The 16,332-nt window shown below is 40.5% G+C and overlaps 1 protein-coding gene across 1 annotated transcript in view; it reads right to left on the bottom strand.

Moving 5' to 3' along the window:
* SLC26A5 (solute carrier family 26 member 5) overlaps window positions 1–16,332 on the bottom strand; it is a 34,034-nt gene that overhangs the window by 2,458 nt on the left and 15,244 nt on the right. Inside the window, exons 5-18 of the mRNA XM_027459447.3 lie at window positions 12,733–12,843; window positions 12,017–12,198; window positions 11,378–11,542; window positions 10,265–10,417; window positions 8,930–9,012; window positions 8,691–8,838; window positions 7,722–7,835; window positions 7,334–7,411; window positions 6,350–6,445; window positions 4,943–5,049; window positions 3,707–3,776; window positions 2,144–2,236; window positions 1,323–1,445; window positions 262–441 (exon numbers count right to left, since the gene is read on the bottom strand). Coding sequence (XP_027315248.1) covers window positions 262–441; window positions 1,323–1,445; window positions 2,144–2,236; window positions 3,707–3,776; window positions 4,943–5,049; window positions 6,350–6,445; window positions 7,334–7,411; window positions 7,722–7,835; window positions 8,691–8,838; window positions 8,930–9,012; window positions 10,265–10,417; window positions 11,378–11,542; window positions 12,017–12,198; window positions 12,733–12,843 — 1,703 coding nt within the window. The remainder of the gene's footprint in view (window positions 1–261; window positions 442–1,322; window positions 1,446–2,143; window positions 2,237–3,706; window positions 3,777–4,942; window positions 5,050–6,349; window positions 6,446–7,333; window positions 7,412–7,721; window positions 7,836–8,690; window positions 8,839–8,929; window positions 9,013–10,264; window positions 10,418–11,377; window positions 11,543–12,016; window positions 12,199–12,732; window positions 12,844–16,332) is intronic.

The following is a 16,332-nucleotide window of genomic DNA, read 5'->3' on the forward strand; positions in this document are numbered from 1 at the left end:
ATCATTATGCACATCGTTCTTCTGGAAGATGTAAACTAGTTACTGTGAGAGCTGCACATTCTCCAGTAATTCAGCTGAAACTTACAGAGCTACAGAATTAAAACTGATTATGTGAGATACTGGATTGTATCTGAGTTGGCACTTACATCCTATGATGACAGGTTCCCTACTAGGTACCTAACTTACAGGTTTTTTTTTTTGTTTTTTTTTTTTTTTTTTTTTGTTTTTTTTTTTTTAGGAAAAAAAAAAAGCCCTACTTACTGATTTTAAGGTTTTTGCTCCAACTGAATCCACAAAGTTCACTGGGGTGAAATCCAGAATTAAAGAGTGGATGTTTGTTTCGGGCTCCACGAAGTGTTCAAGCTCATCAAGAGATTTTCCATTTACGGGTAACTCATCATTTGCTATCTCATGTTTTACATTTCCTTCCACATCATTACTCTGTGAGAGAAGACAAATAAAACCAAACGATAGCCAATACTTTTTCAGTGTAGGTCCCCTTCCTCCCCACACACAGCTGTTCTGCCAGCCTTTGAAAGGTGTACAGCTCTAAACCATTACAGGGACTGGCTTTATCTGTATCAATGCTTAGTCTCCTCTACCCAGTCTTTCTACAGTCACATGCAAGCAGCTTAAAGCTATTATCTTGGGGGTGAATTACTTATTTCCAGACACAGGCACCTGTTCATATACTTTTGCTCTATTTTCTTGCCTTAGCCCTGTGCATCATGTTGCATATTTAAGGAAGAGCCATATTTAAAGGAAGAGCCAGAAATCGGGCTCCAAACTTAGGCATTTGCTTGGTTTTCCCTGATAATAAGCACCCACCAGCTCCCACCAAGGGGATGAATTTAAACATGCACAAAGGCACAAGCGTGTTTCAAACAACCCTTCTGAATGCACCTGCCTCTGTTACCCATGTCAGGATCAGCAGTGCGGACGGCACCTTTTAACTCATAACAAAATTTATTACAGGACCTTCTCTTTTATCTTATTTCTGTATGATTATTCTGAACGTGCAGGGGAGAGTGGCAGAGGCTGGATCCCTCCACCTTCTGCTGACACCACTGCTGAGACAGTATGATAGTGTGAAAGGCTCTGCTCCCCTAGCGTGGTATCTTAACGTAACTGAGGTTCAACACAAGTATCCAGTCCAGCCATGAGCCTCTGATCCTTCTGCTGTTCCTTAGTAGCCTGTCCACACTGCACAGTGCTTGTTCTCTAAGTTTTCCTACCCGAGAAGCACTCTGTACCTTTTATAAACAAGAATGGTAACACTGAAAAGCACGGTGTTAGCTGATAAAGTAGAGGTAAATATTTACCGAAGAATTCACTAGCTTCAATACAGCTTTCTTTTTGAGTTCGTTAGCCTTTTTTATTTCCCTGGCGTGCTTCTTCTGGGCTTTTCTCCTTGCTGCTAATATGGCACAAGGGTCCACTCCAGTCTGCCATGAAAAGAAACCGTGATCAGACAAAATCCAGCTTGTTAGGATGACATTGCAGTATCAATTAGCACTGAATTCATCACTATCATAAATTTTAAAGAAGCCTGCATTATTCAGTGTCCCTTGGTGGGGGTGAGAACAGTATAAAGTAAGAAGGAATAATCTTCGCAAGCACTGTGTTAACAAGATGAGGAAGAGATGCATCACATTCTTCTCTTGAGATCAGAGGTGCCATATTTCAACAGAATGCTGATTTGAGTGCAGAAAGCAGAGGGGGGAGAAGTGCACTTGGACACAAATTGCTAATACCTCTTGCTTTGTGGAGGAGTACCACCCACCTGTTTTGTACAAGACTCGTCATGGAAGCTACAGAAAAATTTTTCACAAGTTAGTACGAGTGTAAATGCTACCAGGTCAGGCAGTTCTGTCCTTAGCTAGCTCTGCTTCTGCCAGTCCCACCCAGTCAAACGTGGGTCAGGCAGGAGGTGAGGCGTGCTCTGCATGCTGTTTACTCCCTCCCACCATCTTGTTCCTTGCTAAGATGATCTGCAGCTGGCCGGAGGATCACCTCATATCTTCTCATATCATACCAGAGGTCACAGGCTGGGGAACACTGTATTAGGGGCTATGCTAAAGGGCGTTTCAAAAGATGTTTTGAATTTTCAAGACATAGGTAGTAAAGATTTTGTTTCGCTCACCTTTTTCTTCAGTGCACTTGTGTACGACTCGCTATTGGCGAAATAAAGGGATGCATTAGCTTGAAATATTTTTATACCAGGACATTCTTTAACCTAAGGAAAAAAAATGGATGTTCACAGTTAGGTATTGCTTGCTTTAGAAGAAAAGCAGCTGTATGGATGATCACAAGACATGGTGTTACTCTTACATGCAGCCCAACAGCCAACCCTGGGTGACTATCAGCATGTATCAAAGACGGTCAGCACTGCTGTGAGCAAAGCCAGTTAGAAGATCAGTTCATCCACCTTTCTAGGTGCCATACTGCACTGAATCAATGCCAAGTGACACTTCTGTTTATAACGAATAAATGTACAGCCATAAAAAGGAATTTAGTATTCACATTTAGTATTCAACATTCTCTGATGTTGTTCTCTGCAGGTGGTATTCATGTGAGGATATCATGCAGATCTAGGAATGCCTCCTTTTTTCCTCCCTATCTACAGGCATAACTTCTTTCTCTCCTCTTTCTTTCTTGTGTCCTCAGCTACCAAAACAAAAGCCTTTAGTTATAGCCTTTAAAAATCTTTGGTTTTATTTAAACAGACCTTTTCACGGATCTTAATATCACGTCTTTCCTTTACTTTAAACCAAGCGATCTCTGAGCAGCCTGCACTCTGACATTTTACATGAAAATGATCTGAGCAACAGCAGAGATACAGCCTGCCATATGCTACCAGCCCCACCTTTGTACAGGTGTAGGAAATGCAAACTGCATTCAATATAACAAAAGCTGAGTTTCCTCTTCTTTGTTTATAGCTATAAACATGCCCACATAAACTTTTGCTTCGTGTCATATTCAAAGCAGAACTATTGGTGAGGGAATGCTTTCAGATTACAGCATGGTCTTTTCACAGTTTTTTACAGGCTGGCTCCTGAGTAAAGGGGTTTGTAACCTTCATAGCAGCATCGCTGACAACATGGCAGAGTGTGCAGGAAATCGTGGCTGCTGATTGCAAATACATAGAGCATGCTCAGAGCCATTATATTTACAAAATATACTGCCTTTGTCAACTTTTGGTTGAACAAAACCGCATTTATAAGAAGCTGAATGCATGGCGAGCAATCGTGTCATGTTTAATCAGCAGGACCCAGGTAGAGGCAGGGAGATGCTGTTCTGAACAGCTTTTGCAATGCTAAAGAACACAACTGTTTGGGTCCTGCTGGCTACACATTTCATTTAATACTGCCACAATTAAAGAAGGTAGTCTCGTATACATTTGACTAGGCAGCAGGTTTAGCAGAGGTATTTCTGTAAGTCTTACCATTTTGTAGTATGTAAGTAGTATAAAGGCTACTTCTGATTGCCTCCAGGTTAAATGTACATGCAGGACCAAAAGCCAGCATGTTGAGCAGTACAGCTTTAGCTAGTAACATTACATCTACTAGCTTCTCCCAAGCATAACACAGGTTATGCTGGACAGAGAGCTCTAAATATGCAGTGTGGTGGGGTTAAGCAGCCAATTGCCACTGTTATCTTTGTTTCAACACAGAAAAATGTTCAATGCAGAAGAATACACTCCTACCTCTTCATACTCTTCCACATCGCAGTAGATATCTGTGTCAGGAATCTGACCGAGGATTCTGTACTGAGGTCTGGAGAGAAATGGAAATAACTGTTTCAATATTATCACTTATAAACTGGAGAAGTGAGTGCTTAATACAGGTTGAAATTTATCCTACATAGTTGTTCTGTTTGCTGCAAGTTTATCTAAGCATGGTCAAATGCAGTGGGCAGTTTATGAAAGGAACATAATGAAGGGGCCATCTAGTGACTAGTCAAATTTGCTTCTATCAGTGCAGAAACAATTTGGAAACGTAGCACTCTGATGTTGTCATTTGCTGAAAAGCACGGACCTGCAAAGTTACAGAGTAAATCTTCTTTGATGCAAACTGGCGCGACTCCACTGACCATTTCTAAATATGGCAGCTCACACTGGCACAAACCATGCTGCAGTTTCAAAAAGCCATTCGGCTCCTGGGACAAGCATGCCTGAGAAGCTGAACATTCCCGATTCAGAGGCAAAATGACAGCAAAATACATCACTGCTCTGGTTAAAAGGACCAAGCCATATGCAGCTGGCAGAAAAATACTCTTATGTAGGCAGAGTGGAAATTTCACAGTTTGGTTTCATCCCAATGTGGATGGAAACCAACGCTTTTGTAGATTTTCTATCTAGATATCCAAAGCCCTGAGCCTAGAAGCCTCATGTAACAGGTGAAATCCTATCCACACATCATTCATCTCCAGATGTGGAGAGCTTCACAGTAGAAGTTCTGAGAAGTTTTGGGAGCAAGAAGTGACTTGAAAACATGAAGGGTGGGGACACTTTCCGTGATGAATTAGATCTTTCTTATAAAATATCTAAACATTTAGCTAGTGATAACCTGACAACTTGTGCTTACTGAGAGTACACACAAAATGTAAACATTTAATGAACCTCTGCCATCCAACAGGCTTCAAGTTCTGAATTCCAGGCATTAAAGACAATGTAAATAAGATTAGAAAATCTAAAATTATCTCTTTATTATTGAAGTTGTGCGTCTCATGACCTCCAAAAATTCTGTTCTCAGAAAAATAAAATTTGAACCCTGGATTGGAGCCATGGGTTATGCCCTGCATGACCTACATTATGAAGCAAACTGTATACTGCATGCAGCTGAAGGGGGTGGAAAGGTCTACTGCTTATTTGCATTCCTTAAACAAACAAAAACCACACAGAAGACCAACAAACACTAATTTTATAAAGAAGAAATCTGACCTTTGTGTTCTGTAAATAACGGTTATCATTGCAAACGTTACTGCAGTAAGCAAACCATAGTCTAGTCCCAGGAAGAGAGAAGCCACAAAAGCTACCACCCAGATGGCCTAAAAGAAAGAAAAGCTCTGAATTAATAGGCATCCCTTTCTGTTGAAAGCAAACACAATAGCATAAACCAGACTGAAGCCTGTGCATCTTTTCTGTGTAGGACCAGGCTACAATCCAAGTCATCATGATAGCAAACTATAATTGCCTTAACCTTTGAGAAGGGCACAGATACTCAAGGTGCACTAACACCTGACAAATTGTCCCTGGTTAATTAACGCCCTACATCCTGTTTTGCAAGGAATGCAGTGTTACCATCAGACTCCCAACACTGTAGGATTAAAAAAAATAATAAAATGCAGGGCCTGCAAAAGTAGCTCTCCTTTACTGTCACCTTTTGCTGAGCAGTAAGACTGACCATGTTGCAAACCCTAGTATTTGGCAGTGTGAACTGTCCGCTACATGTGTAAAATACACACAGAAGTTTCTCTGGAGGAGACAAACTGTTGCACGCGAAGGGAATCAGGGGAAAGTCAGAGGAGCTTGCTATTGAACAAAGAAGAACTGAATGCTTCAACTGTGCCAAGGTGCCAATACGATACAGAAACTACCAGCTGCCTTTCTGAGCCAGAGGGACAGCTCCTCAGTTCTCACAGAGCAGCTCAGCCAAAATGTGAACGTTACTTTTTGAGATCATCATTTACTTCTGATGATCTCAAGGATCTAGTTCTCTGATTGTCAGGAGCCTTGGAAATCACGATATATATGATGGCAAGTCATATATATATGATAGCTCTTGAAGTTGTTTATCTGCTTCACATGGTCAAAGACTACCTATGTGTCTGTACATTGTGGTCTCTGTCACGTTTCCGAGTTCCCCCAGAAATAAGCATGGGGGTCTCAAGAGCCACTGCTGCAAATCACGAATCTTCTGGCCTTGGGTCAACAACAAACATGTTGCCAGTTAAGCCAGAAAACTACTTTGGGCAGGTTTTTGGTTTGTCTTCAAAGATGACAAATACCTTTAAGTAGTTTTCTTTGTGACTCTATTTCAAATTCTTCTCAGGCATTCCCCACAGCATTCAGTACAGTTCCTATAGCAACACTGCACAAGCTTTGCTTTTAACGCAGCTAAACTACTTCTGACCTGAGTTAAAGGTTGTTGAACGACAACAAAAATGTTCTTGTCTGCAATGGCTCACTCTCCTAGGGTTCTTACAACTCAACGTCTTATGTTCTTCTGCAAAGCAACACCAAGCTGTAACTCCTCAGTAAGTTTCTCCTCTGTTTTAGAGGATAGGAAGAAGAGCAGCAGCACATTTAATACAGGACAATATATGCACTGAGCTGCACATTACTCACCAGCTCGATCTTACTGGTTTTCCAGAAGTGTGCGATATCTCCAAACTGCTTAAACATTCCTTTCAGGTTCACCATTACAATTGCAGCTAGCACTGTCTAGGAATATTACACAAATGCTATTTTCAGAAGCAAAATAAAACAATTGCCAATAAGAACTTCAAAGCATCAAAAATAATTGCTTTCTGTGCTTTGTAAAACTGATACAAGTCTACTGAACAGATGTTCCATTTAAAAAACTTTTTGAGAAAATCAGTAGAGATACACTTTTCCTGCAGCCAAGAAATGGCATGCCAGAGTCAGCACAGCTTGATTTACTCTTTCCTGACAAGAGAAAGTATACATTCCTGAGCTTCATGCTACTGCAATTAAAGTAGCTAGACTGTAATCTCAAATTCAAGTTTCTCTTCAATAACTTCCAACAATTCCTGTGACATTCATGTAGGTGTAAATCAATATACTCCTATTAAAAAAAATAAATGAAATGCATATCATCCTATGCAAGACAAAGAGAAACAAGTTTATTTTTTAAATCAATATATATCTATGCACAAAACCATATTTTTATACAAATAAGTACAATTGCAGTAAAAGCAACTTGTGATGCTGAGCCATCATTCAGCCTCAACCCTTTCCAGCTCATCTGTTACTTTCTTTTAACTTTTTAACCTCTTCCCAGAATTCTTATGCTGTAATCCAAGGGAGATTATTTGAAGATACCGGTTTTGTGTTTTAGACAGAGTCTAGAATGGCCAGTATTAAAAAGAACTACCAAAAGAAAAAGAAAACAAAAAGCATGCTGGATCCTTCATAATATTTATTCATTGCTAGTTTAAATTTTGTGTACATTTCTGCTTTAAGTTAAAGGTTTCTGGGTCAAGCCCTAACTGTATTTGCTTATTAATCATCCACCTCATTCTATTTTAAGCAATACTAGCTGGCTTCTGTCCATTGACATGCAATGCCTAACAGGCAAAGCTACATTACCTGTGGAAGTGGTTCAAAGAGGTATCCAATAGCCACAATTACCAACAGAACCATAATTGAAGAGAGTGCACCTGCAATCTGATAAAAAAAAAAGCAAGAAATTATATCTAAGTACTAAGATGTGCCCCAAAAGGGCTGTATTACTGATTAACTAACCACTCTTCAAAGGGCTGGTTAGTCAAGCTTTTGATCCCTCCCACTCAATTTGTCCATTTCCCTTGTCATGCAGCCTTCTATCTTGGCCCACCCTGGATATGACACAGGAGCAACTCTAGTTATTTCTTTTAGCCCCAGGTCAAGAATAGGGCAATTTTCTAAAGCTCCAGACTTTTGTTTTGGAGGTCCAAAGAAAAAACAAACTTTGGCTCAAAATTTGGGTTTACATTACCTGAGTTTTCCCACCAGTGCTTTCCTGAACAAGACTCCGAGACATTGAACAAGTGACTGAAAAGCTTTGGAAAAACGACCCCACAGAGTTGCATATTCCCAAGGCAATAAGTTCCTGTGTCAAACAACAGAGCAAAACACAAGGCGGTTATACCTAGCAACTGTACAAAGGTGGAGCTACCTATACATAATAATAACTACCTCTTATTTACAGTGCTTGCTAGCAACCTTATCATAGCTTACACTTGTGGTTCTCACACGGTTCTCACACAAGGTAATGCAAGTTAAATCTTGTGTTAAATGAAGCATCTGATGAAGTGCTAGAGACATTTCTCATCCTTAAATATTACTATTATAAGTCAGACTAAAAATTAAAATGAATGATAGAATTGCTTGTTTTCAAGACTTTCTCCAGGCCTGGGATAACTTGATTTTTAACAGTAAAATTGAGACAAAAATGGTTCCTCATACAGATAATGTTTTGTTTCATTTAAACAAACACTTGGCATGCATTACATCCTGTTTACAAGGAATTCTATAGTTTAACATCCAGGTGATGTTAAACTATAGCACCTGGAATCTTCTGAATAAAACAGATCTAGATACTTAACTCAGGAAGACACTGTATTTATCAAATGGGAACTCTATGCTTTGCTGTGAAAGAAACTACAAGTAAAATAGCTGCCCATCAGGATAGCCTAAGTATCGTCTGTCCCCACAATTAATATTCATGCACACATCCAGCTTTAGCAGAAGTTTCCCAAAACAAAGTTAGAAGCAAATTTGGTTATTAAAACACAGCCAGAAGAGCTTAAAATCACTCCTGGCATTTAAATGTGTAGGCTGTCAAAAACCTGACCTGATTCCACAATGAAATAAAAACCTCTTTTGTCTAATATCCCCTTCTACTTTAACAGACAAATGAAGGCAGTACTGAGAATTATCACTAGAAAACCTCAAATATTTTTACCTGATTCCCATCAATGGTGTAACCATGTTTAAGGGCAAAGATCTTGGCCATTGATACAGCCATTGAAAATCCAACTATTGCTATTGCTATCGCATCCACAAATATTGCTGGGATGAGCTGAATCTCAGGAACTGCTGGTGCTCTTAACCTTAAAGAATAAATATAAGGTTACAAGTTACTATAATAAAAGGTACATGCTATATGAGAAGGTATAGGTTAAATAAGAATATCACCCCTACCCTTGAGGAATATTCCCTACAACATCCACTCCATATGATTCAGTCAGATTCATTCCAGCTGAAACTCCTGTGCCAATAATAACCTAAAAAAACATAAACACATCATCATGTAGCAAAACATCGGAAGGACTAATAACAGTTTATAATAGCTTATATTAATAACAGTTTTATAATAGCTTATTATAAACACACATAAGGGATTGCATTCATTTGTCAATCAGTTTTCTAAGAGCTAGGGAGTACAGAAGCAGATAAAAAGGAGGAAGTTCCACAATTTTCCCTCCATCACTTTCAACTCACTGGTTTTATTTTTAATTTTTATATAGTTAACATGCATGATATGATATGATTTGAATCGCTCAGATTCCCTCTGCTTGAGCCAGCCAGCATGCATTGGGAAACAGACACAGAAAAGCATGTACTAAGAAATTCAATTCAAGAACAAGTCAAGGGGGTCTGCACTGCCATACTTTCATGTGTGCAGAATGCACGTTATCTACAAAAATAACTGGTGCAGCAGCAATGAAAGCTGCAGGTGTAAGACTGCTTTGCTAGTGCCTTTCAATCAAATAACAAACTAGTACATCTCTGTCATCTCCCTCCCTTCTTTGTTCCTTCTGTCAAGACTGCATTCATGCCTTCAGCTACTCCCTTCCTTGGCTGTGATTTTGTGCAGGTTGTTTGAGAGCTCTGGTTACCTGAGAACTCATTTTTAATTCCAGCCACCTTTAAAGATGAAAGATTACGTGAGGTGTGGGCTATTAAGATAGTCTGATACCTGACTGCAGCACTGATTTTGTTTTGAACAACTACACTAAAATACACGGGTAATTATAAAAATACACAGTCTCAGGGAAAGGAAGGTTAAGCAGCAAGTCCCACTTGTTCCTGCTTTTCTTTCTACTAAGGCATTTTAAAAGGAAAGTAAGCCCTACAGAACTTCTGAATCCAGCATCCATAAGCATCTCCTTCAGGAGGGGATTCTGAGCTCCTGTACTCCATGCCACTCAGAGGCATGTCTTGCAGAGACTCATTCAGGCGCCACAACTCCAGGGTAGAGTGGGTTTTACAACAAATCTCCACCTTCCCATTACCACAGGGGACTATGGCTGTTTAACCGGGTTTTCAATTCCTCTTTGGGACTTTGTGCCTAAAACTTGGGCACGTCAGAGCCTAACCTCATGAGCACTGAAACATTCAGTTGGATCAAATCTCAAACAAATCATGTTCAACAGGTTACCCTAAAGCCCAATTAGACTTGATAGACAATGATATCAATTCCACAGCTTTAGAATAGTTAAATAATTTAGCTAAAGAACTTCTCAACCGACTTACCACAATTATCTCCATAGGAATAGGAACTGGGAGCTTTTTCTTATAGCGGAGATTGATTTCCTTGCCAATCAACAACAGAACAATGCACGTTAATCCAACAATCAGTGCAGCAACATTGGTCGTTGTTATTTTTGAAAACACAGCAACTATGCTCTGTAACACAATAGAAGTATTATAATTACTCCATGAAGATCGTATTTGTTTTATTAGGAAATTTGCCACAAAAGAACAAATTATACACTGCTGTTTTTATTCTGCATCTATAACCATAGTTAATCACTGCCTCACTAAAATCCCCATTGTTCCATTAAAATACAGAAGTTCAGAATATCTCAATGAGGGAGATACACTTGCAATAATTTATAATACCAGTCTTCCTCAAATGGGGTAGAAATTTGAAGAAAAATCTCTATTATGGGGGAAAAAGTCTAAACTAAACCACATCTCATGCTCAGCATTTTCACACATATTTCATCCTGGCAACTACCTGAAAGCAATAAATACCAACCCCTTCTAATACCTTCAAATATTTGTTGGCAAGTCATATCTATTTAGAACTGCATAAACCATTCTAAAACGATAAAGCTGCTGATATAATCATTGAGGTTACCATAGTAATATGATGAAATAACAATGACCTTGCAACACTGCTGAACTGGCCATTATTGCAAATATGTTTCAGTTGAAAAACATTATTAAAAAGGGTGTTAGGAAAGGAAGCTTCTTAGAACACACAAGTTGCTAGGGTGTGATTCCTCTACCCATTACTCCTTCTTTCACTGCATTTTAAGAAATGAAATAAAAGACCTCTGGAGAGGTCTCTGAAAAAAAAAAAATATTGAAGAAAAATATCTTTGAAAAAGACAGATGGAAAATTACATCAACTGTCAGGGTATTATCAAGGTCCTGGCAGTACCCCTTGAAAGTATACTTTCCCTCCTATTTATTTAGCAGTTAGTATTTCTGTTTTCTGGATTAGTGAACTAACAGCATATTAAGAAATAATAATTAGAAATCATTATGAAATAATCATTAGAAATTCAGTAGAAAAAGGCTTAACTAATAGTTCGTGACAATGTAGAATTTGCATATTTAGTAAAGGTAGCTACTTACATACACAACTGAGAGGGGTCCGCTGTATCGGTTAGTCTTAACTCCAAGGAGATACTTTAACTGAGAAGTGAAGACATGAACTGCAGCAGCAGTAGTAAATCCTCGCACCAGAGGCTCTGTTAAATAGATGGCTACAAACCCAAATCGAAGGAGACCTAAACACAACTAATGAAGAAGAGAAACAGTAACAGTGTGAGTCTTACTATAGCCTGAACATCATCACTACATAGCAGACAGACCACGGGACACATCTTCTTACCCCAGTGCCCAGCCAGATCAGGCAGACCTGAACCTGGCCCTACCAGAGCTACAGTCAGTGAGCAGCCACCAATGCACCAAATCTTCCATGCCACTGGCAGGTGCCATGTAGAATACACGCAAACGTGTATTTGGATGCATTTAGGGACATACCAGAGAACATCAAGTAGAGTTTTTCTGACAGGATAAAAAAAAATGAAAGGGGAAGTCCTGTTTTTCACTCTAAGCCATGATGCCCTGACACAGACTTGCCTCCAAGGTATCTCCCCACAAATCACTTCTGCCAAGAAGCAGCCTGCATTCTACATTGCATACTGCTAAAGTGTCTATTGAAAGGGGACCCACTAGGACCCAGTGCCCCTTGCAACTGCAAGCACGTACCTGGATAATTCCTGAAAGAAATGCAAGAGTCACAGCCACCTGCACCCGTTTGAAATCCCTGTTGCTGTAATATTCGGAGGCATACGTAGTGTTCGTTGCGTTATAGCCCACAGAAATCACCTCATCAGGCACTTGTCTAACAGCTACCCCTCCAACCATCATACTAATCACAGCAAAAGTGCCTGGAATCAGAGGGAAAGGAAAACAATTGGTTAGAATACTGGCATTTTTTAGGAACAGTCCTAGGCTTCCTAACAAAGACCTGCATAGATCTGTGGAACTAAATTAATAATAGTTTTCTTCAAGAATATTGTAGTTTTTAGTCCCAATGTCTGCTCCAGTACTCTGCACCATTAAAGTTACTTAGATGTTGAACACAGACCACTATGGTAAGTAAATACCATCTTTTTTATTTTCAGTTTCTGTTACGCAAATTAAACTTGTGGCCACACAGAGAGTTGACTACAAAGAGGAAATTATAGTTCAGGAGTTCACAGTGCACATTTCTAGATCTAACCTGAAAAAAATGCTCTTCTGTTCTTTCCTAAGTAGGATGGATAAATTAACAGTAAAACCCACAAATGTGTCAAGCCTTAACAATGCACCTCTTATTCACTTAAATGTGACTTAACGGAAAACAGACACACTTTCTATTTATCCACCTTTATTTTTTTTTGGACATGCACACCGAATTTCAGTTGTCTATATAGACTTACCTATTGATATGTGTTTGGAGGTCCCAAAAAAAGTATACAGAAAGACAGGATAAAATGAAGAATAAAGGCCGAACACTGGGGGAACAGCTGCCAGCAAAGCATAAGCTAACCCTAGAAAACAGATACAAATATGTATGTTAGGCAAAGAGTAAGAAACCATTTGAAGTGTAAGGATTTAAGCCTTCAAGGGTTGAACTAATCTAACATGAACACTAGTGATACATCACAGATTTAGAAGGTAAGTCTTGCAGGAAATAGTCGTAAATACGTATAATAATGTAGGAGAGCGCCTAGAAACCTAAGAGGTTTAACTCAGGAAACCACAAGTCTAAAATCACAGGTGTTGCAGATGTGTGTGGGCATGTTTGTGTGCATGTGCCCAGTTGTGCACTCACTGTTTTGCCTAGAAGCATTTCATAATCACCAACACTTTTGATTGCTTTTGTTCTGATCTGTCAATAAATTAATAAACTCCCCACTGCCCCAAACCTGAAACAACATAACCAGCAGACACGTTTGATTTTTCTCCTCCTTTTTAATCAGACATGACCTTCATGGCAAGCTGTGATTGAGCACTTTCTTCCTCTCTCCCCCCTTATTCCAGAATAAGTGGGATTACCTAACTGTTTGCAGTTCCACAAAACATGCTCTGAAGTGTAAACCAAGCAGGGAAGCATTGCTTGTGCTCTGTAAGGACATTGAGCTTACACAGCCTGGGATTTCTCCGGGTCTATTCAGTACATTGAGTCCTTTTTGTTGTTTAGACATGTCAAGCCCCATGCAATGGATCCACACCATTCCCCTTTTTTGGTGGAGCTGACAAGCACGGGGATGAAGCTGTGGGAGAAGAGCTCTGAGGAACACCTCCCCCAGTGCTCTCCCTTGATGGGACTGAACGGGTGCTTGTCATGGGACTGGGCTCACTGGTAAACCACGTGCATCCCATGATACGGAGGGTAACCATCCTGGGCAGCTGCAATTGTGGAGGAGCCCCCGGTGGAGCAGGTGGATGTGGCCTGGAGCAGGTTGCAGCCCATCGAGAGTCCCCGCAGGAGCAGGCCCTGGGCCGGAGCTGCAGCCCATGGAGAGGAGCCCATGCAGAAGCAGGGGGTCTGGGGGGAGCTGCTGCCCATGGGGGACCCATGCTGGAGCAGTTTGCTCCTGGGGGATGGACCCTGTAGTACAGAGCCGTGTGGAAGCAGGTCTTGAAGAGCTGCTGCCTGTGGGCAGCCCCCGCAGGCTCAGTTTGGGAAGGACGGCATCCCGTGAGAGGGACCCCACATGCAGCAGGGGCAGAGTGACCGAGGAGTGGTGGAGATGAAGTACTACAGACTGACCTCAACCCCCATTCCTTGTTCCCCTGTGCCACTTGGGGGGAAAAGGTAGAAGAGGGTGAAGGGAGAGAAAGTGGTTTTTGTTTGCTTTCTTTGTTTCTCACTTTTCTAGCTTGTCAGTAACAGGCAATAAATTTCTCTAAACTCCCTATGCTGAGTCTGGTTTTGCCCATGACAATATTGTTGAGCGATCTCCCCATTCTTATCTCAACCCTTGAGCCCTTTTTATTGTATTTTCTTTCTCTTTCCCTTTGAGGAGGGGGAGTCAGAGCAGTTGTGGTGGAGCTCGGCTGCCCACATTCACCCCCAAAGGAGAGCCAGTGATACTCTAAAACACTTCTCCCTGTTAATTTATGTTTCAATTGAGAGTCAAAGCATTAGGTTTATCCTGAAAGTACAAGCTAGGAAATGATCTGTGTCATCCAAGTGCTCTTGTGCTGTGCAATAGCTCACGGGGTCTTGCTCACTTCCTAAACAATGTTTGAGACCCGACCTAACCAAGAATTCCTATTCCTAACAGGGCTGGACTGGCAATGCTGTTATTCACTTGCAGCAATGTTCTTTTGATCAAGCACATCTGAAAGTCATCCCACATACATCCTTTGTCCCAGGGGCTATCTCCTGCCAAGAGCACCAGTGGAACACCCTGTACCATAACACCCTGGCCTTTAATATTGTGATGAACTTAGTAGTAAAAGCGACTAGAACTGAAAGCTAGTGGTGTCAGTCCAGGAGGGTGGGTCAATGCGAAGTTCCTGATTTGAGTACCCTTTTAGTCCCTTTCCTTTTCATTTGTACTGGCATTTTTTAAAAGCTCTCAGTGCCAAGGAAAGGAAGAGATATTGACATGACAGGAGTTCAGTGCTCAAACACCCTGGTAATTGTAGTTCCTTCTGGAATGATTCCCAGGATTCTTTGACCTCAAGCTTGCTATAATTACATCCATTCCAGAAAAATAAAAGTTCAGCTTATGTCTTTTCAGAAAGGGAAAGATTAGAAACAGTTCAAGGGTATGTCTGTAATCACCGGAGGGAAGAATAATGTTTAATTTAAAACAAAGTCACAAAATTAAGTATAAAGTTCACTCCTAACCACTTTGAGTGCCCTTATCTGGCCATCAAGTAAACTGTATCTTGGTATACAACTGGTGATGTTTGTGCCCAGTGCACCACAGATTTATCTAACAGCTAACCACATAACTTACCAGTTTAAGATAAGTTAAATTGATGTTAATGTTTGTGTAAGAAAAAAATATTCTTAATTATAAAAGAATTATAAATCTGGGAAGTTGCAGAAATAAAAAGGTCAATTGCACTGTTAGAATACTCCATTCCTTTAATGGGTCACCCCCTATCAAAACCTAGGTTTCTCAGATTTATAGATTCATTATTCAGGCCTGGTTCAGCCTCAAATGCAGCGAATGAGGTGGAAATATGAAATAAGCCAAAACACAAGTAAACTTATGTACGTGTAATTACCCTCAGCATGAGGATCCCAGTGGGACTGGGCTCTGTACAAAACCAAGGATTCTTTCCAATCCAAGACCTCCTGGGGAAATCTACTGGGACTGCAGCAGTTGTCATGAAGCTGCCATTCCCAGAGAAATGCTGGCACCCCATAACAGCACTGCAATAAAAATGCTGTCACTTTTCAATGCCATAGCAGTTCTGAAATTGCTGACAGTAAAGTGTCAGGCTAAATAAAAGGCTTCATTCCAGTCACCAAGAACTGAACAGAGCAGTGAAAACACGTTTTCTCTTCGTCTTCTAGAGAGTCTGATGCTGCTTCAGAGCCTGGTTCTGCTGGGTGTAAAGCTTCCAACTAAATTCATAGAAATTCCACAGGCTTGCATTGTTGTTACACAAGCTACTCTTATTTCCACGGTGTAAATCGTTGCCCACCACTATGTTACAGCTTAAGCCTGTGGCTTCTATCCTTAAAATAAAAAGAGGGATCAGTCTCCGGTTTCTTGAACGTTCTTCTGACTGATTTCAGTTTGGTTCCTCTGCAACAGTTTCTCCCCTGAGGAGCATCCTGCCAGAACTACTGCCGAAATACTAGGTCTGTTATCTCTATTAGACACTGCTTCCCTCTGTGGGGAATTTGCAACAATTTTCACAATGAGATCAGAAGATAATTAGGAGCACTAAGCAAACATGCATTTAAACTGAAAAGTTGTTCTGTCATTAAGAACGGTGGGTATCGATCTTAAAGGTAAGCTTCTTTCAGAGAGTTCACTGCATATCACTGACTTTAAATTTGAGGG

Source organism: Anas platyrhynchos, chromosome 1 (genome assembly GCF_047663525.1).
Source record: "Anas platyrhynchos isolate ZD024472 breed Pekin duck chromosome 1, IASCAAS_PekinDuck_T2T, whole genome shotgun sequence".
NCBI lineage: Eukaryota > Metazoa > Chordata > Aves > Anseriformes > Anatidae > Anas > Anas platyrhynchos.